This window comes from Phytophthora ramorum (assembly GCF_020800215.1).
Source record: "Phytophthora ramorum isolate Pr-102 chromosome Unknown Phyram_PR-102_s0011, whole genome shotgun sequence".
Classification (NCBI taxonomy): domain Eukaryota; phylum Oomycota; class Peronosporomycetes; order Peronosporales; family Peronosporaceae; genus Phytophthora; species Phytophthora ramorum.
This window is the reverse complement of record NW_027150657.1, coordinates 1,601,418-1,623,961: the sequence shown is the minus strand read 5'-3', so window position 1 is coordinate 1,623,961 and position 22,544 is coordinate 1,601,418. Positions and strand designations below refer to the sequence as shown.

The window sequence follows — 22,544 nt, the reverse complement described above, 5'->3', positions numbered from 1 at the left end:
AAACTAAACACCTCGGAGCTGGGCTGGTGAATGGTACACACAATCGTTCGACCCGAGTTGGCGATCTTACGCACGCCGTTCATGATGAGTTTGGCCGAGCGTGCGTCCAGACCACTCGTCGGTTCGTCCATGAAGATGATGCTGGGCTGGGCAACTAGCTCCACACCGATGGTCAGGCGCTTCATCTGCTCCGTGGACGACCCGCGGATGATTTTGTCGGCGATGGATCCGAGATCCAACAGCGTGATACATTCATCCACCGACTCCATTTTTTCATTGACCGGAACGCTCGCAGTTTGTCGGAGCATGGCGGAAAACACGAGAGCTTCCCGAATTGTTGCAGACTCCGAGTGAATGTCCATCTGCTCGCAGTATCCCGTGCATCTTCTGATTGCGAGGTCGTTCGGGGGTAACCATTGAGCAAGATTTTGCCTCGAATTTTGCCTCCCGTCTTCCTGCCTGCGATCACGTCCATGAGTGTGGTTTTGCCTGCACCGGATGAGCCCATGAGTGCCGTCATGGTTCCGGGTTTGGCGAGGCCAGAGACACCTTGTAGCAAATCAATGTCTTCACCCTTCTTGCCACCCGGCATTGGGACGGAGTACCAGAGCTCGTGGAAGGCCAGTGTGACGGGCGGAGCTCTTGTTCTTGGAGTCACAATATTGATATCGCCATGTTCCTGGGGTGCAGGAACTACCTTGCTGGTGTTTATCTTGGCGTCTACTGGTCCCTCTTTGGCATCGAGGTCGGCCTGGACCACCGTCGTGCTCTCCGGACTTTCGTATCGTTTGTACTCGAGTACGAGGTGCGCCGCGAAAACGAGCACGAGATATCCGACCACGAAGTAAAGCCACCCCAAGTAAACCCACGCCTCCTCCGTTGGCAACCCCGAAAGCTTCAAACTGTATTTGCCGAACGTCGTCCCAAACCGAGAGCAATAGTCAATGCCACCGTAGATGCATACATCAAATTTCGGCGCGAGGTACTGGTTGATGCTCAGTGAGCGGATACTCCACGCAACCGCGTCGATCCAGTAGAACCAGAAAATAGTCCGGGATGTCAGTCTTTCTCAAGAGAAAGCCACCGAACATGACGAAAAACAGAATGGAGACCATCATCACGGGCTGTGCGATCGTGATGTTCGGGGAGGCAGCCGAGAGGAAGAAGAAGAAACTCGTGAACCACATTTGGCACAAGAAGAGTGTGACTAGAAACGAGATAAAGCGGCCTGCCAGCGCTACGTAGCCGCCCATCCAGTAGACAATCGACCCAAAAAGCAGAGTCTCGAAAATCGCGAACGGAATCTGCGTGAGTGACGAAGCCAAAACGTACGCAAGCGAGCGAAAGAAGTTGGCTCCACGCTGCTTGTAGAAAACACTACGCGCCTCAATGAACGTTGGCAGCTGCGCAGCTTGACCCATCGAGAGGAACATGGTACAGGAGAAGAGCAGTCCGAGGATAAGTTGGCTGTTAGCATCATTCATCTGCCAGAACACGGAGCCATACAGCAGTCCCATTATGAGCACCATAAACCCACGACCGATAATGAAGGTCCGATCTCGCAGCTTGATCCGCCATTGACGGCGCAACAACGTCCCAAGGTCTTCAAGGAACGATTGCCGGTAAATGCATGGGTCCTGGAGTGGATCACAGAGATCCGACTTGTGGTGCGAGCGGGTTCTCATGTACGTCAGTGTCTCCTGAAAGATGTCGGACTGACGAAAGCGCTCTGCAAAGTCCACCGACTCAAACGGAACACTTGAGTCCGAATCACGGATGTAAGCGTGTTGCTTGTCAGTTCCCAGATCCAGTAGAAAATCGGCCACGTCCTTGCGAGGAGGGCAGTGAAACCCCATGCGCTCAAAGTACTGCTGCACTTGCTCTCGGGGGCCATGGTACATGATGTGACCATCGTTCAGGATCAAAATGTCATCAAAGAGATTGAAGACCTCGGGTGGTGGCTGCAACAGTGATACGACGATGTTGGACTTGAAATTCCGAGTTAAGCTTTTGAGCGCGTTCACGATGTCGAAGGTAGTAGCTGCATCGAGTCCCGTGCTGATCTCATCCAGTAACATGGCTCGCTTGCGGCCGAAGGTCATCTCACCGGTGGTAACGCGTTTTCGTTCGCCGCCTGAGACGCCACGAATCATGGCGTTGCCTACCATAGTGTCTTTACACCGGTCCAAACCGAGAGACTTGACGCGAATATCTGCAGCGAACTTGTGTTGAGCTGTCATTACCTTGACTGCTAGGTCATACTGCTCCCCTTTGCAGTTCTGCAAAGCCTTGAGCACCCACGGCTCGAGATTGGAACCTCCACAGCACCTGTGGGCAAACTCAAAAGTCTCCTGCACAGTAAGTTGCGGGTAGTGGTCATCCTTCTGGTTGGTGTAGCCGACAAACCGCGGCAGGCGGGCCAGTAGTTCTGACCGAGGCACACCATTGAACGTGATTTCACCCGAAACGCCGATGGTCTTGTTCATTGGAAATCTGCCGCTAAGGATCTTGAGCAGCGAGGACTTGCCGGATCCAGGTTGCCCTAGCACTAGCGTGATTCGCGTTGGTTTAAACACGCCAGTGATGCCGCGCAATATCTCCTTTTCGGCCGTTTCTTGGTTCGAGAAGCAGTTCAGCACACCATGTTTGACTTGCGTCCAAATCGTGGGAACTCGAGGTCCTTCTGCCCCAGGTCTTGACACGGGCAGCCGTGCTGAAATGTGCAGGTCTCGGAAAAATATTTCTACTTCGGGTATCGGTCTGCCAAGCGCGTTCTCCACCGCCGAGGCTACGCTCTCGTGCATTGCGAAAATTCCGCCAGCCAGCAACCCGTCAACACTGGAGAGGTCCATGTTGAACGAGAAGACCGGACTTGTCCTCTGCTATCCGAATTTGAAGGTCACCAAGCCGTGAAGTTGCGAGGAGTTGAGCGATGTGAAGAATGGACCCTGCATCGATTCCTCCACAGGCATGAGACGATGCTGCCATTGGTTTCACTCACCCCCGTAATCAGCGCTTTTCATAGCTTGGCTGTCATCCGTTGCGCGTGCAGTTTCGCAGTCAGTGTGAACGGAAGGAAGTATGGGGTGACGGCGAGCCGGTTGTCCTGTGGAGGATTTCCGAGTCGACATCATCAAAGCAATGTCGGGCAACTATAATAGGTATCTTCTGCCAGCTATTGCCAGGAGCTGTTGTCGACAACCGCGATACTTGGTGCCCCAGCACAAAAGATGTGGCTGAGCGTCACTTTCGGCGTTAGTGATTGCCGCACCTGGTCTGGCCGATCGTCGTAGAAAAGCATGGGATCTCTGCAAGAGACTCTGGTAAACAGCGCTCGCCAATTCGGATGTAATCACGTGGGGAATCAGGGATCCAGTCTCACAGTCACCATTGGTGCTGCCCTGCAACACTTCGCGTTCTCCTCTACACCTCAAAGGTCTCCGTAATGTGGTCCAACAAGCACGGCGACTCGCTGGGTCTTTTCCCGGGCCGCAAGACGCTCGGCCCGCTCTTCCTCATGTCGGTGACTCCCGTGGCCGCCACGCTCATCACGCACGTCTTCGTGGAACACGGCGGCTCCGTCGACTCCTTCCTCGCCTCGGGCAAATCGCTGCTCGAGATCTGGCCGACGCCTTGGGACCCTACGGCCTGGAAACTCATCGGCACCTTCATGGCCACGCAGCTCGTGCTCATGCGCGCGGTGCCAGGTGGGACATCGTACGGGCCGGTGACGCCGGGTGGCAATGTGCCAGAGTACAAGAGCAACGGCTTCCAGTGCTTTGCACTGAGTCTGGCGCTGTTCATGGCCGGTGCCTTCGTCTTCGATCTGTACCCGGGTGGTATCGTGTACGACTACATGCCCGAGATCATCTCGGCGCTCAACGTCTTCAGCTTCATCTTCTGCCTCTTCCTGTACGTGAAGGGATCTTTCTTGTGGCAATCCTCGAGCGATGCCGGCACATCGGGCAACCCGATCTTCGACTTCTACTGGGGCACGGAGCTGTACCCGCGCGTGTTAGGATGGGATGTCAAGCTCTTCACCAACTGCCGCTGCGGACTCATGTTCTGGGCGGTGGGCGTGCTCTCGTATGCGTGCAAACAGCGCGAACTCTACGGACACCTGAGCGACTCGATGGCTGTGAGCGTGGCACTGCAGCTCATCTACGTGGCCAAGTTCTTCTGGTGGGAGGCCGGCTACATGTGCAGCATCGACATCATGCACGACCGCGCGGGCTACTATCTCTGTTGGGGCTGTCTAGTGTGGGTGCCATCGGTCTACACGTCGCCAGCCATGTACCTCGTCCAGAACCCAATCAACCTGGGCACCCCGTTGGCGCTCGCCATCTTCACCACGGGCGTCCTCATGGGTACGTGCAAGTAGTTTGGATCTCTGGTCACTATTGTATCACTCACACACCACATTGTTTTGTCAACACCGCCAGTTCTGATCAACTACGACGCCGATCGTCAGCGCCAGAGCTTCCGCGCGGCGCTAGGCAAGACGAACGTGGGGGCGTCCGGCCGAGTACATTGTGGCCCGCTACGAGACCGAGACAGGCGAGAAGAAACAGAGTTTGCTGCTAACGTCGGGCTGGTGGGGGCTGTCGCGCCATTTCCACTACGTCCCAGAGGTGCTCGCCGCCGTGTGCTGGACCATCCCAGCCCTCGCCTCCAGCCCAGCGCCGTACTTTTACGCGTTCTACCTGGCTATCCTGCTCACGGACCGCGCCTACCGCGATGACGCCCGCTGCGCGCACAAGTACCGCCAGGACTGGAAGAAGTACTGCGAGCGCGTGCCGTCTCTCATCGTGCCCAAGCTCCTGTAACGGCAACCACTTCAACTTGACATGGCTACATATTCACTGTTGTGAAAACGTGTGATTCACAGTCATCAACACCTGGCATTGGCAGAAAACGATATTTTCCAAATTATAATATCCAATCATATCCATCACCTCTTCCGCATTCACTCTTCACTCCGCATTCCGCATTCCGCGGTCGCATGCGCAGTTCCTCCCACCGCTAGCGATGGACTGGAGCTCCGTGTACGAGAACAGCGGCGAGGAGCAGGGAAACTGGGAGGACTACGGCGAGACGCGCTCCTCTCGTAATGCGCACCGGCTGCTGCATCGCGCGACGTCGTTGCCTCTCGTCAAGCAGCAGGACTCGAGCGCGCAGTACTCGCCCGTGGTGGCCTACGCCTTCACAGTGAACTACATTCTGGGCGTCGGGTCGCTGGGCATCCCCTACGCGTTCTACCGGGCCGGCCTGGTTATGGGTAACATAATGATATTGGTGGTCACCCTGCTCTCCTACATGACGGTCATGTGGGTTTGCGAGAGCGTGGCTCGGGCCCGCGAGGCGTTCGTCCTGAGCTTCCTATTGGACGAAACCACGTCGCTGAAGTCCTTCTCGTACGCGTCAACGCCAGGCCGATACACGCCCACAACCTCCAGGAGCAGTGTAGCCCTCGAATATGACGACTTTCCCGAGGTGACGCAGCTCTGCGAGCGGTTTCTGGGGCCTGTGGGCTCGAAAATGTACCAAATCTCGCTCTTGGGTCTCATGTACGGGGGCCTCGTGGGCTATAGCCAAGTGTTCGTCAACACGTTCTTGACGCAGGTGGATCACATCGGAGACTGGCAGCTTACGAGCGTCCACGCCGCCGCTGTGTTCGCCTGCATCGTGCTGCCGCTCTCGTGCTCCGACCTGACGGAGCAGATCTACGTGCAGTTGACCATGTCGGTGGTGCGCTTTGCGGCGCTGCTGATTATGATCGTCAGTGCCGCGTATGCGGTATACGGAGACCCGTACGACAGTGGTGCAGTGCTCAAGCCCAGTCCAGAGTCGGCGCCGTATATTAGCGACTATTCGCTCGTGGACCTCACGGGCTTCGGCGTCATGTTCAGCACTGGCGTGTTTTCGCAGTTGTTTCAGCATTCGGTGCCTGGATTGCTCGCACCACTAGGCGCGAGGAACCAGGAGAAGGCGTCGGCCGTCTTTGGCAGCACACTGCTCACGACGATGGTGTTTTACATTGCGTTGGGATCGGTTTGCTCCTTGTACTTTGGACCAAAGTTGGCGTCGAGTGTGAACTTAAACTGGGCCGAGTTTACATGGGGGATCAACGAGTCGATGACGCTTGTGCCATTGTGGGCAAAACTCTTGTCGATGATCGTTGTGGTTTTCCCTGCGCTGGATACGCTGAGCGTGTTTCCTCTCATTTCCGTCACGCTTGGAGACAATATGGCAGCTGTAGTTCCCAAGCGATGGACTCGAGGTGGCAGGAGATCTTTCTGGAAACTTTTGTGTAGAGTTGGAGCAGCCGTACCGCCGCTCTTGATCTCCATGTTCGTTTCGGACCTGTCGGTCACGCTTCAAATTAGTGGGTTGATGGGTATTTACGTGGCATTCTTCGCGCCTGCCTTGTTGCAATTGCAAGCCAGCCGTGAAATCTCGACAACCAACGTCTACAGTGGAAAATTTAGTGGAACAGGTTATGTTTACGGTGTGCTGGTATTTGGAATGCTGGCGCTACTTGTCTTGCTCTATCAGCTTATGCTTCAGATCACCGATGGGTAAGCAGAGAAACAATTAAAATGTGGAGTAGTTGTGGGATACAAGTATTACCACGGAGGAAGATTAACTGTTTTATCAGGCAGCTCTGCGTCGAGGAAGGCAGGAGGAGCAAAGTTTGTCAGGATTAACATCCTTTTCATGGCCCTCACCCCTGCTCGATTCACGGCTGCCGAAATGCAAAAAAATGAATATGTATTGACGTAAGATGCTGCGTCTTTGAGCTACCGGTACATGCACATGACGATTGCTGTAGTACTTCGGTGACGAGCTTTTGATCCCGATTTCCTCGGCGTCTACAGGATTTAGTGGTGTTGCTTCAAACGAATGCAGGACCTGAGCTACACATCATTGAGATGCCCTGTGCGCTGTCATTAGTACAGTGTAACATAATTTGTAGACAGCGGATCGAAGATGGAAAGGTAAGCTTTTATCAGTTCAAAGCAGTTCTATCCTGCTCTCATTTTTGCTTAACGCTTCAGGTGATTGATGTAACGCAGCGAAATGAGCGCCAAGACGCGGAAGGCCACGATCAGGATGATCATGATCATGGCATTTCTCCAAATGTCGTCGTGCTTCATGTCGAAGGTATCCTCAACGTACTCCTTCAGCGTCATGTCGCCAATCGTGGGAGGCGCATCTTGCAACGTATCGCAGCCCACCTTGTCACCCGAGCAATCACCAAGAACCAGCGAGACCAAGATGGCAATACTGTACGTCGGTGGCGAGACCCAGTGCACCCACATGTACCCGGTCGGAATGCTGCCCGTCGGCGGGTTAAAGCCGGCAAACAGCATGAAGATGGAGCTGAGCAATGCTCCGATGGTCGTGGCGACAGCAACACTTGGCAGCGCGTACACCAGAAGCTGGCCCAGGTAGACGAAAAGAAGGGCGTTCATTGAGACCACCACCCAGTAGTAGAAGAACGTGATGTAACCCGTGAAGCCGACGCTCGGGTAGAAGATAATCGTGAACAGCAAACTCGAGAAGAAGATGTACGGGATCTCCACCAGCGTACCAGCGATGAAGTACCAAAGTGCATTGTACGTCTGCGATGCTCGCTCGCGGTAAAACGCAGTACGCTCATCAGCAGCGACGGGCATGACGCTGTTGAAGCTGATAATACCCAAGAAGACGGTGCTCACGAAGATCAGACCCACGCCCGCGTTCGCTCCGCTGTAGGTGCTGTAGTCGGTGCCCTGGTAGATCATTGCGAAGACACACGCGAGGACGACGCTGATCATCAAGCGCGTGAGGTTGTACGTCGGCGTGCGCCAGTACATGCGGAAGAAGCGGCGGCACAGCAGGTCAAACTGAGTTAAGGAGTTCGATGCACGCTTGGTATCAAACTTGAGTTCGGGTAGGTGCGGCGACGGTCGAAGCACACCTTCCTGGTCGAGGTCTTCCTCCATCAAAGCCTTCTGGTCACTCACCAAGAAGCGATCAGCAAAGTCCAGCGGCTGCAACGGATCAGCACCAGCAACGGCCTTGCCACCTCCAACGCCAGCACCAATGCACTCCAGCATCCACGTAGCCGGATTGTAGCCGGGCTTGATCGGGTTGATACCAGGGTACCCCTGGAAGTAGTCGATCAGGTTTTGGGAATCCTTGCCCAGCTCGCCGAAGAAGACCATACGACCTCCACGACGAAGCAACAGCAACGAGTCGAACAGGTTGAACACCTCCGTGCTCGGCTGGTGGATCGTGCACACAATCGTCCGACCAGAGTCCGCGATCTTGCGCACGCCGTTCATGATCAGCTTGGCCGAGCGCGCGTCCAGACCACTCGTCGGTTCGTCCATGAAGATGATGCTGGGCTGCGCTGCCAACTCCACGCCGATCGTCACGCGCTTCATCTGCTCCGTGGACGACCCGCGGATGATCTTGTCGGCGATGGGTCCGAGCTCCAGCAAGTCGATGCACTCCTCGACCGACTCCATCTTCTGGGCCGTGGGGATACTGGCATCCTGACGCAGCATGGCCGAGAAAATGAGAGCCTCACGCACCGTAGCCGAGTCCGAGTGGATGTCCATCTGCTCGCAGTAGCCTGTGCATCTGCGGATGGCGAGGTCGTTGGCCGGGTGTCCGTTGAGCAGAATCTTGCCTTGGATTTTGCCTCCGGTCTTGCGTCCGGCAATGACGTCCATGAGTGTGGTCTTGCCAGCGCCGGACGATCCCATGAGTGCAGTCATCGTACCAGGGAGAGCAAATCCGGAGACTCCCTTCAGCAGGTCAATTTGTTCGTCATTGGTGGCTCCAGGGAGCGGCACGGAGTACCAGAGATCGTGGAAAGCGAGAGTTACGGGAATGGCAATGCCGCGGCCGGTTGGCTCGGCCGGGATGTTAATGGTGGGAACACCGCCCATGACATCGTCGACGTTGTGAATTTCAATGACGTTCTCGTGCTCCTTAGGTGTCGTTGGCATCTGGTTGTAAACCGTTTGGTCACGTGCAGATTGCTCGTCCTCCTCGAGCACAGCAACATTCTCGGGACTCTCGTATCTCTTGTACTCCAACACAAGGTAGGAGGCGAAGACAAATACCACATATCCGACGATGAAGTAGACCCAACCGTACCAGATCCATGTTGACTCGGTCTGCAAGTCGAAAATGCTGAGGCTGTACTTGCCAACCGTTTGGTTGTACTCAGTGCAGTAGTCAATTCCTTGGTAGACACACACGTCGAACTTGGAGGCCAGGTACTGGTTGACACTTAGTGAACGGATGGCCCAAGCGAGAGGGTCGATCCAGTAGATCCAGATGAGGTAGTCCGGGATATCACCCTTCGCGATCAGGAAGCCACCGAACAGCATGAAGAACAGCACCGCTACCATCATGAGAGGCTGAGCTATGGTCAAATTGGGCGACGCAGACGAGAGGAAGAAGAAGAAGCTCGTGAACCACATCTGACAGAAGAAGAGCGTGACAAGGAACACAATGAAGCGACCCACGTCATCCACATATCCACCAAACCAGTAGGTGATTGCACCGAAGACGACCGTCTCGAGAATACTCAACGGGATCTGCGAAATCGACACGGCCAGCACGTACGCACTCGAACGGAAGAAGTTGGCGCCACGTTGCTTGTAGAAAACCGTGCGGGCCTCGATGTACGTCGACACTTGCGATGCTTGGCTCATGGAGAGGAACATGGCAACAGAGAACAGCAAACCCAGGATAAGCTGACTGTTCGAGTCCATCTGCCAGAACGTCGAGCCGTACAGCAAACCCATGACGATGATCATAACTGCGCGACCCATAAGGTAAGTGACATCACGGGCAGTCAGCACCATCTGGCGGGCCAACAACGTTGAAAAGTCCTCGCTGAAAGTCTGGCGGAACGGCTCCATATCAGCAAACACCATCGTGTCCTGCACCGGGGCATCCAAGAGCTTGAGTGTGGTGTGATAAATGCTCGACTCACGGAAGCGTGCGGCAAATTCATCAGATTCGTACGGCACACCGTTGGAAGATCCGACGATGTACGTGTCCTGCTTGTTGGTACCAAGATCCAGCAGGAAGTCGGCCACATCCTTGCGCGGCGGGCAGTGGAAGCCCATGTCCTCGAAATACGGCACGGCCTCCTCGCGCTTGCCATGGAACATGATACTGCCTTCGCTCATTAGCAGCACGTCGTCGAAGAGTTCAAACACTTCCGGGGAAGGCTGCAGCAGAGAGATGACAACGGTAGCGTTGAAGTTGCGGGCGGCACTCTTCATGGACTTGCAGATGTCGTAGGTGGCAGCACTGTCGAGACCCGTGCTGATCTCGTCCAGCAGCTGCAGACGCTTCATACCGAACATCATCTCACCCGTGGTGACACGCTTGCGTTCACCTCCCGACACACCGCGAAGCATGGCATTACCGACGACGGTGTCCTTGCAGTTGTCCAGACCGAGCTTCTTCACAGTCACGTCCGGTGCAAACTTGTGGTGAGCGTTCATGACTTCAAGCGCGTGGTCATGTTGTTCGGGCGTGCAGTTCTTCAGCGCCTCGATCACCCAAGGCTCCATCTCCTTGCCTGAACAGCATCGGTGAGCAAACTCGAACGTCTCCTGCACCGTCAAGCGAGGGTAGTGGTCATCGATCTGGTTGGCGTAGGCCACGTATCGGGGCAGCACCTCGAGCAGTTCGCTGCGGTCCTTGCCGTTGTAGTCGACTTCTCCGTTCAAAGTGATGTTCGTGTCCATGTGGAACCGGTTGCCGAGCACTTTCATGAGTGACGACTTGCCCGAACCGGGTTGTCCTAGCACGAGCGTGATGCGACCAGGTCGGAACACACCGTTGATTCCACGCAGAATCTTCTTCTCTACTGTCATCTTGTTGGAGCTGCAGCAGCCGCTGAGACCCTGCATCACCTCGTTGACCAGCGTGGGCACTTCGAGGCTGCCGCCCTTGATCTGCGGCACCTCAGCAGACAGCTCGAGGTTTCGGAATCGGACTTCGAGGCCGGGGATGGGGTGACCCAGAGCGTTCTCGATCACGGTCGACAGCGTCGAGTTCATGGTGAAGACACCATCGGCCATCAGTGCGTCGGCACTGGTGAGGTCGTCCTTGGTGAGCTCCTGAGGTTCCGGGAACATGCTTTTCGTGCGGGGCAGTCTGTCGTAGTCACTCATGGAGCCATTGGAGCTGAGGCGACGAGAACTGAAGCGAGGGAGGCGGTAGGTGGACACTCGGGGAACCATTTCGGGAACGACATCACCGACGCTCTGGTTGTCGTCCGTGTCGCTGCTGGGTTTGTGGGCCACCGGGGGTTGCCTTGGTGCCCCTCCATCGAAGTCGAAGGGGGGGCGAGAGGGTTGCGGTGCTTGTTGCTCGGCAGGAGCAGAATTTGAAAATGAGGATTGCCACGCCAGAGATCGGTGTACATGTAACTTACGCCAAGCAGCGGGGTGGTTCCACAGGGCGACAACAATCGGATGGGCTCATGTCTATCCGAGTGGAAGAGTAAAAGCTTACGCGGTCATCACTCGCGTTGTGCACAGTAGATTACGGCTGTGACTGAGCGTTTGTATGCGGCAGCCTGTGTGAACCCGCACAATCGTCGTGGACCAGCCGGACAGTTTTCCTGGTGGTTGACGAGCAGAATAAGTGAGCAGCAGGGTAGCGTGTGCTGCAGTAGGCAACCGTTCATTGCATGGTCACCTACGGTCATCGCTTTTGCAGACACTAGTAGCGCATGCACAGCAAGTGTATCGCGTCGATTCAGATAACGCCTGCCATGACGATCGAGTGCCTCATGGACAGAGGTTCGACTGGGTAATTTGCCGACATAGAGTGCACGAGGCTGTCCAAGCAGCAAGTGTGTCCTGGAAAGCAAGTTTTGTGTGTATCCGGTTATGGTGGAGCTGGCAGCCTGCCACACAGCAACAGCCGTTGCATGCGGGACATGCTGCTCGCCGTCACGTGCCACACTTATGTTGATTATGCCAATTTGTATCGAGACAAGCCGCGCGTTACCAGTTCGTTTGTTCAAAGAGTGAGTTGCGATCGTCAAAGCGGCGACACCTACATCGCGAGGCTGACCTCCTGAAGGGAGCGAGCATTTCCCCTGTGTCGAAGCCCCAGTTAAGATTTTAGGCATCAACACCTTCGGCGACATGCAGGCCTCTTGATGGCACCTCGACGACTACCGAAGCACCGATATCGGTCTGAAAATCCAGCGATACATGTACAACATACTCAGCAAAAAGATTTGCAGGGCTGGTGGTGCAGCAGCATAAGCTCGCGCGTGATTATGGCGTCGGGGGCTATATCGCAGAGTGCGCAGTAAACGCCTCGAATCGTCTCAAACCAAAGCCATTTGTGCCCGCACGGCGATGACGGCAAAAATAGCTGATTTTACATGTGCGAATAAACCGCAGCAGATTTGTGTGCTTCGGCCTGCCACAAGTGCGCGAGAAAATCTACTGAGGAGAGTTGCTGCTGCGTTTCGCAGACCGAGTGATGGCGGCCTGACTGAATCGTGTCAGGTAGGTTGGCCGGATTTGGCTACGCAGCGCCAACTCGAAAGCTGTTGAACCGTCCTACAACGATAAGAAAGGAAAACAGTTATACCGTATTGGATATGGATCGTATGCAGTAGCTCTCTAAAAGGCTAAGCGCTGCATTGTTGGTCTAAGACCTCCAGCTCAGCAATGTGCAATGCGACGACTACTGACAGTTCGGTGACACATTCGGCAATGCGCGCGGAATAAAATCCGCGACGAGACCACGTTTAACGCCGTGGATTTTGATGCCGGTCGTGGAGTGTTGACGGCCTCACGAAACGCTTTCGTGCTGTGGGGGGCCATAATCTCCTCAATGTACATCGACTGCATCCTAGCCTGGCAATGGAAAATCGCAACAAACCTTTGGTAGTTGGAACACTTCATTACGCGGTCGTAGAGAGAGAGAAACACAGTTCAACACGCAGGCAGAATAAAACGCTACCATAGACAACAAAGATGCAGCCGACGCTCTTAGCGCTTGAGGTGGTTGATGTAGCGTAGTGCAACCAACGCCAACACACGGAAGCACACCATCAACACGATCAGGATGGACGCGTTCCTCCAAATATCACCGTGCTTCATGTCGAACGTCTCCTCCACGTAGTTCTTCAACGTCCTGTCCCCGATAGTGGGCGGTGCATCCTGCACCATTTGGCAGCTGATGGCACCACTGTTGTCTCCTTCCGAACAATCGGCAAAGATCAGCGACACGAGGATGGCAACTGAGTATGTGGTCGGGGAGATCCAATGCACCCACATGTACCCGGTCGGGATGCTGCCCGCGGGCGGATTGAAGCCTCCGAACAGGATGAAGATGGAGCTGAGCAGTGCACCAAACGTAGTGGCGACAGCTACGCTGGGCAGCGCGTATACCAGGAGCTGACCGAGGTACACAAAGACCAACGTATTCAGCGATAGGACCAACCAGTAGTAGAAGAACGTGCTGTAGCCCGTAAAGCCGACACTCGGGTAGAAGATGATGCAGAACAGCAGACTCGACAGGAACACGTACGGGATCTCCGCCAGGGTACCAGCGAGGAAATACCACAATGCATTGTACGTCTCCGATGCGCGTTCACGGTAGAAGGCGGTGCGCTCGTCAGCAGCAACGGGCATGACGCTATTGAAGCCGATCATACCAAAGAAGACGGTACTCACGAAGATCAGACCCACGCCCGCGTTCGCCCCGCTGTATGTCGAGTAGTCGGTGCCCTGGTAGATGATGGCGAAGACGGATGCCAGCACGACACTGATGAACAATCGCGTGAGGTTGTACGTCGGCGTGCGCCAGTACATGCGGAAGAAGCGCAGACACAGCAGCTGGAACTGCACGCGCGGGTTTGACGCACGTTTGGTGTCGAACGTGAGCTCCGGGAGGTTAGATGACGGGTGAAGGACGCCGTCTTGGTCCAAATCCTCTTCCATCAACACCTTCTGGTCGCTCACAGCGAAGCGCTCAGCGAAGTCAAGTGGTTGTCCGGGAATAATCCCGCTGGCACCAACGCCAGCTCCAATGCACTCCAGCATCCACGTAGCTGGATTGTAACCAGGTGTGATCGGCTTCACGTCCGAGAAACTCTGGAAGTAGTTGATCAGGTTCTGGGAGTCCTTGCCCAGCTCGCCGAAGAAAACCATGCGACCTCCACGACGAAGCAGCAGCAACGAGTCGAACAGGTTGAACACCTCCGTGCTCGGCTGGTGGATCGTGCACACAATCGTCCGGCCAGAGTCCGCGATCTTGCGCACGCCGTTCATGATCAGCTTGGCCGAGCGCGCGTCCAGACCACTCGTCGGTTCGTCCATGAAGATGATGCTGGGCTGCGCTGCCAACTCCACGCCGATCGTCACGCGCTTCATCTGCTCCGTGGACGACCCGCGGATGATCTTGTCGGCGATGGGTCCGAGCTCCAGCAAGTCGATGCACTCCTCGACCGACTCCATCTTCTGGGCCGTGGGGATACTGGCATCCTGACGCAGCATGGCCGAGAAAATGAGAGCCTCACGCACCGTAGCCGAGTCCGAGTGGATGTCCATCTGCTCGCAGTAGCCTGTGCATCTGCGGATGGCGAGGTCGTTGGCCGGGTGTCCGTTGAGCAGAATCTTGCCTTGGATTTTGCCTCCGGTCTTGCGTCCGGCAATGACGTCCATGAGTGTGGTCTTGCCAGCGCCGGACGATCCCATGAGCGCAGTCATCGTACCAGGGAGAGCAAATCCGGAGACTCCCTTCAGCAGGTCAATCTCTTCGTCCTTCTTGCCACCAGGCATCGGCACCGAGTAGTACAGGTTTTCAAACGCCAGCGTAATGGGGAGCGAGATGCCGCGGCCGGTCGGCTCCGCCGGGACGTTGATAGTAGGAACACCGCCCATGATATCGTCCACGTCCTGGATCTCGATGACCTTTTCGTGCTCTCTCGCCGCCTTGGGCGTGGTCGGCATCTTCGAGTAGACAGTCTGGTCTTCGGCAGCTTCGTCATCGACGACGACCGCGACGTTCTCAGGGCTTTCGTAGCGTGTGTACTCCAGAATGGTGTACGAAGCGAAGAGGAGCACGAAGTAGCCGCCCAGCAAGAAGACCCAGCCGTACCAGATCCACACGGACTCTGTGGGCAGGTCGAACACGCTGAGGCTGTACTCTCCGATGGTGTGTTTGTACTCGGTGCAGTAGTCGATTCCTTCGTACACGCACACGTCAAACTTCGGAGCGAGGTACTGGTTTACACTCAGCGACCGAATGCACCAAGCCATTGGGTCCATCCAGTAGATCCAGATGAGGTAGCTCGGGATGTCGTCTTTAGCGATCAAGAACCCAGCGAAGAGCATGGAAAAGAGCACAGCCACCATCATGAAGGGCTGGGCCATGGTCAGATTGGGGGAAACGGAGGACAAGAAGAAGAAACTCGTGTACCACATCTGGCACAGGAAGAGCGTGACGATGAACACGATGAAGCGGCCTGCGACCGCGACATAGCCTCCCATCCAGTACGTGATAGCGCCAAACACCACCGTTTCCAACAGAGCCATCGGAGCTTGCGATATCGACACAGATAGCACGTACGCGCTGGATCGGAAGAAGTTGGCGCCGCGTTGTTTGTAAAACACTGAGCGAGCCTCCATGAACGTCGGTACTTGCGACGACTGGCCCAACGAGACGAACAACGCGCACGAGAAGAGCAAACCCAAGACTAGTTGGCTGTTGGCATCGTCCATCTGCCAGAACGTCGACCCGTACAAGAGACCCATGACGATGATCATGACCGCTCGACCGACGAGATATGCAGTGTCACGGGCTGTAAGAGTCAACTGGCGATGCAACAGCGTCAACAGGTCCTCGCCGAAAGTCTGACGGAAAGGCTCGGTGTCTTGGACGAACAGCAGTTCCTTCACAGGTGCATCGAAGCGCTTTAGAGTGCTCTGAAAAATACCCGACTCGCGGAATCTCTCAGCGAATTCGTCGCTCTGGTAAGGTACGCTTCCAGGGGCCCCGACGATGTACGCGCCCTGCTTGTTGGTGCCCAGGTCGAGTAGGAAATCGGCCACGTCCTTGCGAGGTGGGCAGTGGAAGCCCATGCGCTCAAAGTAGGGCACAGCGTCCTCCCGTTTACCGTGGAACATGAAGCTTCCTCCGTGCATCAATAGCACGTCGTCAAAGAGCTCGAACACTTCTGGAGACGGCTGGAGTAGTGAGATCACGACGGTCGCGTTGAAGTTGCGGGCAGCGCTCTTGAGGGACTTGCAGATGTCGTACGTAGCAGCGCTGTCCAGGCCGGTGCTGATCTCGTCCAGCAGTTGCAGGCGCTTCTTGCTGACCAGCATCTCGCCCGTGGTGACGCGCTTGCGTTCTCCACCAGACACGCCTCGAAGCATGGAATTGCCGACGATGGTGTCCTTGCAGTTGACCAGACCGAGCTTTCTCACCATCAGATCTGGCGTGAACTTGTGGTGCGCTGTCATCACCTTGAGAGCGTGCTCCTGCTCGTCTGGAGAGCTGGTTTTGAGTGCGTCAATCACCCACGGCTCAAGCTCCTTCCCTGCACAGCACCGATGAGCGAACTCGAAGGTCTCCTGAACTGTCAGGCGAGGGTAGTGCTCGTCGATCTGGTTCACGTACGCAACGTCGCGTGGGAGCATATCCAGCATCAGCGAGCGCTCCTTGCCGTTGTAGTCGATGTCTCCACTCAGTGAGATGTTCTTGTCCATGTGGAACCGGTTGGCGAGCACCTTCATCAGTGAAGACTTGCCCGAACCAGGCTGACCCAGGACGAGTGTGATGCGACCAGGCTTAAAGACACCAGTGACGCCACGCAGGATCTTCTTGTCCACGGTGAGCTTGTTCGCCTTGGACGAGCAGAGGCTGCCCAGTCCTTGCTGCAGCTGCGTCCAGAGCGTGGGCACTTCCAAGCTGCCGCTTTTGAGCTGCGGCACTTCCGCCGACAGCTCGAGGTCGCGGAAGCGCACTTCAAGGCCAGGGATAGGACCCCCTAAGACGCTCTCAATGACCGATGACAGCGTCGAGTTCATGGTGAAGATGTCGCCAGCCATGAACGCGTCGGCGCTTTCGAGGTCGTCGTTGGTGAGCTGTCGAGGCTCCGGGAACATGCTGCGAGTGCGCGGGGAGTCGGTCGTTGTCGCCGAAGGAGCTGTTGGGCGTGAGGCGGCGAGAGTTGAAGCGGGGCAGGCGGTACGTCGACACCTTTGGCGCCAACAGCTTGTCGGGAACCTCGTCGCGGTTGCCATTGTCGGTGGTTGGAGTCTCCACCTCGGGGTTCTCTTCGGTCCCCATGGGGTTTGGAGACTGCACGGATCACTTGACTGGCTGGAGGCGAATTCGAAAGTGACGTGCTGACAGATGATCAAATGTGGCACCGCAACCGGCACCGCGAGGATGAGACGTGATCATGATGATGTCGATCGGTATCTATGGAGGAAAGACTTAGGTCAATGACGAAGTGGAGTGGAACAACGGACTGTCGTTTGACAAAAGCCTGCGGGTACAGGTTACACTACCTTAGACTGTCCAAGGAGACAGGTTACGCTATCTTAAACTGTCCAAGGAGACAAGTTACGTTATGTTAAATTGTCCGGTGAGACAGGTTACACTATCTTAAACTGTCCAAGGAGACAGCATAGGCAGTACGTTCTAGTTACGCTCAAGAGTCTTGACAAGCATTACCAAGAATTGTTCATACATGTTTTCGCTCGCTCGTCTTAGCGCTTGAGGTGGTTGATGTACCGCAGCGAGATCAAGGCTAACACACGAAAGACCACAATCAAGACGATCATGATCAAGGCGTTCCTCCAGATGTCCCCATGCTTCATGTCGAACGTCTCCTCCACATACTCCTTCAGCGTCATGTCGCCAATAGTTGGCGGTGCTTCCTGCAGCGTTTGGCAACTGATGCCATCCGTGCTGCCACCGGAGCAATCCGCAAAGACCAGCGACACCAGCATCGAAATCGTGTACGTCGGGGGCGAGATCCAGTGGACCCACATGTACCCCGTCGGAATGCTGCCCGTCGGCGGGTTGAAGCCCGCAAACAGCATGAAGATACCACTGAAAAGAGCACCAAGAGTGGACGCCACGGCCACACTGGGCAGCGCGAACACCATGAGCTGACCGAAGTACACGAACAGCAGCGCGTTCATCGAGACCACCAGCCAGTAGTAGAAGAACGTGATGTAACCCGTGAAGCCGACGCTCGGGTAGAAGATAATCGTGAACAGTAGAGTTGAGATGAAGATGTACGGGATCTCCACAAGCGTTCCAGCCACGAAGTACCACAACGCGTTGTACGTCTCCGACGCGCGTTCACGGTAGAAGGCAGTGCGTTCGTCAGCAGCAACGGGCATGACACTGTTGAAGCTGATGAGACCGAGGAAAATGGTGCTCACGAAGATCAGACCCACGCCCGCGTTCGCTCCGGTGTACGTCGAATAGTCGGTGCCCTGGTAGATGATGCCAAACACACAGCCCAGCAGGACGCTAATGAACAAACGCGTGAGGTTGTACGTCGGCGTGCGCCAGTACATGCGGAAGAAGCGCAGACACAGCAGCTGGAACTGCACGCGCGGGTTTGACGCACGTTTGGTGTCGAAGGTGAGCTCCGGGAGGTTAGACGACGGGTGAAGAACGCCGTCTTGGTCCAAATCCTCTTCCATCAACATCTTCTGGTCGCTCACAGCGAAGCGTTCGGCAAAGTCCAGGGGAAGCGAAGCAGCACTTCCATTGGTATCCGCATGACCGGAGCCCACGCCAGCTCCAATGCACTCCAGCATCCACGTAGCCGGATTGTAACCAGGTGTGATCGGCTTCACGTCCGAGAAACTCTGGAAGTAGTTGATCAGGTTCTGGGAGTCCTTGCCCAGCTCGCCGAAGAAAACCATGCGACCTCCACGACGAAGCAGCAGCAACGAGTCGAACAGGTTGAACACCTCCGTGCTCGGCTGGTGGATCGTGCACACAATCGTCCGACCAGAGTCCGCGATCTTGCGCACGCCGTTCATGATCAGCTTGGCCGAGCGCGCGTCCAGACCACTCGTCGGTTCGTCCATGAAGATGATGCTGGGCTGCGCTGCCAACTCCACGCCGATCGTCACGCGCTTCATCTGCTCCGTGGACGACCCGCGGATGATCTTGTCGGCGATGGGTCCGAGCTCCAGCAAGTCGATGCACTCCTCGACCGACTCCATCTTCTGGGCCGTGGGGATACTGGCATCCTGACGCAGCATGGCCGAGAAAATGAGTGCCTCACGCACCGTAGCCGAGTCCGAGTGGATGTCCATCTGCTCGCAGTAGCCTGTGCATCTGCGGATGGCGAGGTCGTTGGCCGGGTGTCCGTTGAGCAGAATCTTGCCTTGGATTTTGCCTCCGGTCTTGCGTCCGGCAATGACGTCCATGAGTGTGGTCTTGCCAGCGCCGGACGATCCCATGAGCGCAGTCATCGTACCAGGGAGAGCAAATCCGGAGACTCCCTTGAGCAGGTCAATCTCTTCGTCCTTCTTGCCACCAGGCATCGGCACCGAGTAGTACAGGTTTTCAAACGCCAGCGTAATGGGGAGTGAGATGCCGCGGCCGGTCGGCTCCGCCGGGACGTTGATAGTAGGAACACCGCCCATGATATCGTCCACGTCCTGGATCTCGATGACCTTTTCGTGCTCTCTCGCCGCCTTGGGCGTGGTCGGCATCTTCGAGTAGACAGTCTGGTCTTCGGCAGCTTCGTCATCGACGACGACCGCGACGTTCTCAGGGCTTTCGTAGCGTGTGTACTCCAGAATGACGTACGAAGCGAAGACGAAGACGAAGTAGCCGGCGAACAGGAAAACCCAGCCGTACCAGATCCACATGGACTCTGTCGGCAAACTGAAAACGCCGAGACTATACTCCCCAATCGTCTCGCTGTACGTGGTGCAGTAGTCGATGCCTTCATAGACGCACACGTCAAACTTCGGGGCCAAGTACTGGTTAATGCTCAACGCGCGGATGCACCACGCGAGGGGGTCAATCCAGAAAATCCAAATCAAGTAGTCCGGGATGTTCTCCTTCGTGATCAGGAAGCCTCCGAACAGCATGAAGAAGAGAATGGACACCATCATGACGGGCTGCGCAACCGTGAGATTGGGGGACCGAGGACAGGAAGAAGAAGTAGCTGGTGAACCACATCTGACACAGGAACAGCGTCACGAGGAACACGATGAAGCGGTCGGCAAGCGCAACGTAGCCTCCCATCCAGTACGTGATCGCTCCGAACACGACAGTCTCCGCGATGGCCATCGGAACCTGCGCGATAGACATAGCGAGCACGTACGCGCTCGAACGGAAGAAGTTGGCACCGCGCTGCTTGTAGAACACGGAGCGGGCCTCGATGAACGTCGGCACTTGCGATGCCTGGCTCAGCGAGAGGAACATCGCACACGAAAAGAGCAGACCCAGGATAAGCTGGCTGTTGGAGTCATCCATCTGCCAAAACGTCGACCCGTACAGCAAACCCATGACGATATTCATCACGGCGCGACCCAGGAGGTACGTCGTGTCTCGCGATGTAAGCATCATCTGCCGACGCAGTAGGATGGTCATGTCCTCGAAGAAGGACAAGCGGAAGGGCTTGGTATCAGGGATGAGAAGCGCCTCCTTGACTGGCGCGTCGAGGTGCTTCAGCGTCTTGTGGAAAATGGTCGATTCGCGGAATCGCTCGGCAAAGTCGGCCGAATGGTACGGCACACTCCCCGGCGCGCCGACAACGTACACGCCCTGCTTGTTGGTACCAAGATCCAGCAGGAAGTCGGCCACATCCTTGCGCGGCGGGCAGTGGAAGCCCATGTCCTCGAAATACGGCACGGCCTCCTCGCGCTTGCCATGGAACATGATGCTGCCGTCGTTCATCAGCAGCACGTCGTCAAAGAGCTCAAACACTTCCGGGGAAGGCTGCAGCAGAGAGATCACGACGGTCGCGTTGAAGTTGCGAGCGGCGCTCTTGAACGACTTACAAATGTCGTAGGTGGCTGCACTGTCGAGACCCGTGCTGATCTCGTCCAGCAATTGCAACCGCTTCCTGCCGACGAGCATCTCACCCGTGGTGACGCGCTTGCGTTCGCCACCAGACACACCACGCAGCATGGCGTTCCCGACGACGGTGTCCTTGCAGTTGTCCAGACCCAGTTTCTTTACCATTAGGTCCGACGCAAACTTATGGTGCGCCGTCACTACCTTGAGAGCATGCTCGTGTTGCTCCGGCGTGCAGTTCTTCAGCGCCTCGACGGCCCAAGGCTCCAAGCCTTGACCCGAGCAGCACTGGTGAGCGAACTCGAAGGTCTCCTGGACAGTCATGCGAGGGTAGTGCTCGTCGATCTGGTTCACGTACGCAACGTCGCGTGGGAGCATATCCAGCATCAGCGAGCGCTCCTTGCCGTTGTAGTCGATGTCTCCACTCAGTGAGATGTTCTTGTCCATGTGGAACCGGTTGGCGAGCACCTTCATCAGTGAAGACTTGCCCGAACCAGGCTGACCCAGGACGAGTGTGATGCGGCCAGGCTTAAAGACACCAGTGACGCCACGCAGGATCTTCTTGTCCACCGTGAGCTTGTTCGCCTTGGACGAGCAGAGGCTGCCCAGTCCTTGCTGCAGCTGCGTCCAGAGCGTGGGCACTTCCAAGCTGCCGCTTTTGAGCTGCGGCACTTCCGCCGACAGCTCGAGGTCGCGGAAGCGCACTTCAAGGCCAGGGATGGGGTGGCCCAAGGCGTTCTCAATGACCGTCGACAGCGTCGAGTTCATGGTGAAGACGTCGTCTGCCATGAGTGCGTCGGCACTGGAGAGGTCGTCCTTCGTCAACTCACGGGGCTCAGGGAACATGCTGTTGGTGCGGGGCAGCACGTCATGGTCGCCGAAGGAGCTGTTGGAGCTGAGACGGCGCGAACTGAAGCGGGGCAGGCGGTACGTCGACACCTTCGGCGCCAGGAGTCTGTCAGGGACAACGTCACCGACGCTTTGGTTGTCGGTGGCGTCGTCGGCGTCGCTGTTGGTTTTGGTGGGCGGATGGTCTTCGCGTTCCTCCATTGCTGCGTTGGTGATCCGAGGCGAAATGGCGAGTGAGCTTTGGCAGGGTCTGGTCCAGTTCCATCGACGCTAGACAACCGACAGACGCCGCCCTCGGAAGATTTGAAAGGTGCAGCAGCTCCGATGGAGATGCACGTTCAAGCACAGCGCCAGTGCTTCGGCAGGGATCCGTTGGCGCCAAAGACGCTCGAGCTAATCGGCGTGAAGACGACTTTTGTTTGCTTTATGCGTTTGTATGCGGTGCCAGCGCGACATGGTGAGACTTGTTGACGTGCCACCAGTGCACAATTGGGGCAGTGCCTATCGTTTCTCTGGATCTGCCTGCTACAGATGGTCCAGCGCAGAGGGACTCGAGCAACGTGGTTGTGATGCAGAATAGGAGACGCCTGGCAGTGTGTACCCGCAGTCTTCATCACGCTTTCTCACTA

General features: G+C 56.2%; 7 protein-coding genes across 7 annotated transcripts; 3 read left to right on the top strand and 4 right to left on the bottom strand.

The window, feature by feature from the left end:
- Nucleotides 1-3,445: 3,445 nt before the first annotated feature.
- KRP23_11277 (7-dehydrocholesterol reductase) lies at nucleotides 3,446-4,826 on the top strand (the record flags this gene model as incomplete). Its single annotated transcript, XM_067881810.1, has 3 exons — nucleotides 3,446-4,367; nucleotides 4,443-4,507; nucleotides 4,572-4,826. The coding sequence occupies 3 exons, from the start codon at nucleotides 3,446-3,448 to the stop codon at nucleotides 4,824-4,826; spliced, it is 1,242 nt and encodes a 413-aa protein (XP_067741089.1).
- A 202-nt stretch (nucleotides 4,827-5,028) lies between these two features.
- KRP23_11275 (Transmembrane protein 104-like protein) lies at nucleotides 5,029-6,582 on the top strand (the record flags this gene model as incomplete). The annotated part of the gene is made up of 1 exon (XM_067881808.1): nucleotides 5,029-6,582. One exon carries the CDS (start codon nucleotides 5,029-5,031, stop codon nucleotides 6,580-6,582), a length of 1,554 nt encoding a protein of 517 aa, XP_067741087.1.
- Nucleotides 5,313-5,567, bottom strand: KRP23_11276 (uncharacterized protein; the record flags this gene model as incomplete). The annotated part of the gene is made up of 1 exon (XM_067895926.1): nucleotides 5,313-5,567. One exon carries the CDS (start codon nucleotides 5,565-5,567, stop codon nucleotides 5,313-5,315), a length of 255 nt encoding a protein of 84 aa, XP_067741088.1.
- A 3,267-nt stretch (nucleotides 6,583-9,849) lies between the features above and the next one.
- On the bottom strand, nucleotides 9,850-11,264 carry KRP23_11274 (uncharacterized protein; the record flags this gene model as incomplete). Its single annotated transcript, XM_067881807.1, has 2 exons — nucleotides 9,850-9,869; nucleotides 10,859-11,264. 2 exons carry the CDS (start codon nucleotides 11,262-11,264, stop codon nucleotides 9,850-9,852), a joined length of 426 nt encoding a protein of 141 aa, XP_067741086.1.
- Nucleotides 11,265-15,849: 4,585 nt separating this feature from the next.
- Nucleotides 15,850-17,165, bottom strand: KRP23_11273 (ABC transporter G family member 41; the record flags this gene model as incomplete). The annotated part of the gene is made up of 2 exons (XM_067881806.1): nucleotides 15,850-15,869; nucleotides 16,823-17,165. 2 exons carry the CDS (start codon nucleotides 17,163-17,165, stop codon nucleotides 15,850-15,852), a joined length of 363 nt encoding a protein of 120 aa, XP_067741085.1.
- A 711-nt stretch (nucleotides 17,166-17,876) lies between these two features.
- On the top strand, nucleotides 17,877-18,293 carry KRP23_11272 (uncharacterized protein; the record flags this gene model as incomplete). Its single annotated transcript, XM_067895925.1, has 1 exon — nucleotides 17,877-18,293. One exon carries the CDS (start codon nucleotides 17,877-17,879, stop codon nucleotides 18,291-18,293), a length of 417 nt encoding a protein of 138 aa, XP_067741084.1.
- Nucleotides 18,294-20,515: 2,222 nt separating this feature from the next.
- On the bottom strand, nucleotides 20,516-22,116 carry KRP23_11271 (ABC transporter G family member 41; the record flags this gene model as incomplete). Its single annotated transcript, XM_067881805.1, has 2 exons — nucleotides 20,516-20,523; nucleotides 21,561-22,116. The coding sequence occupies 2 exons, from the start codon at nucleotides 22,114-22,116 to the stop codon at nucleotides 20,516-20,518; spliced, it is 564 nt and encodes a 187-aa protein (XP_067741083.1).
- Nucleotides 22,117-22,544: the final 428 nt, after the last annotated feature.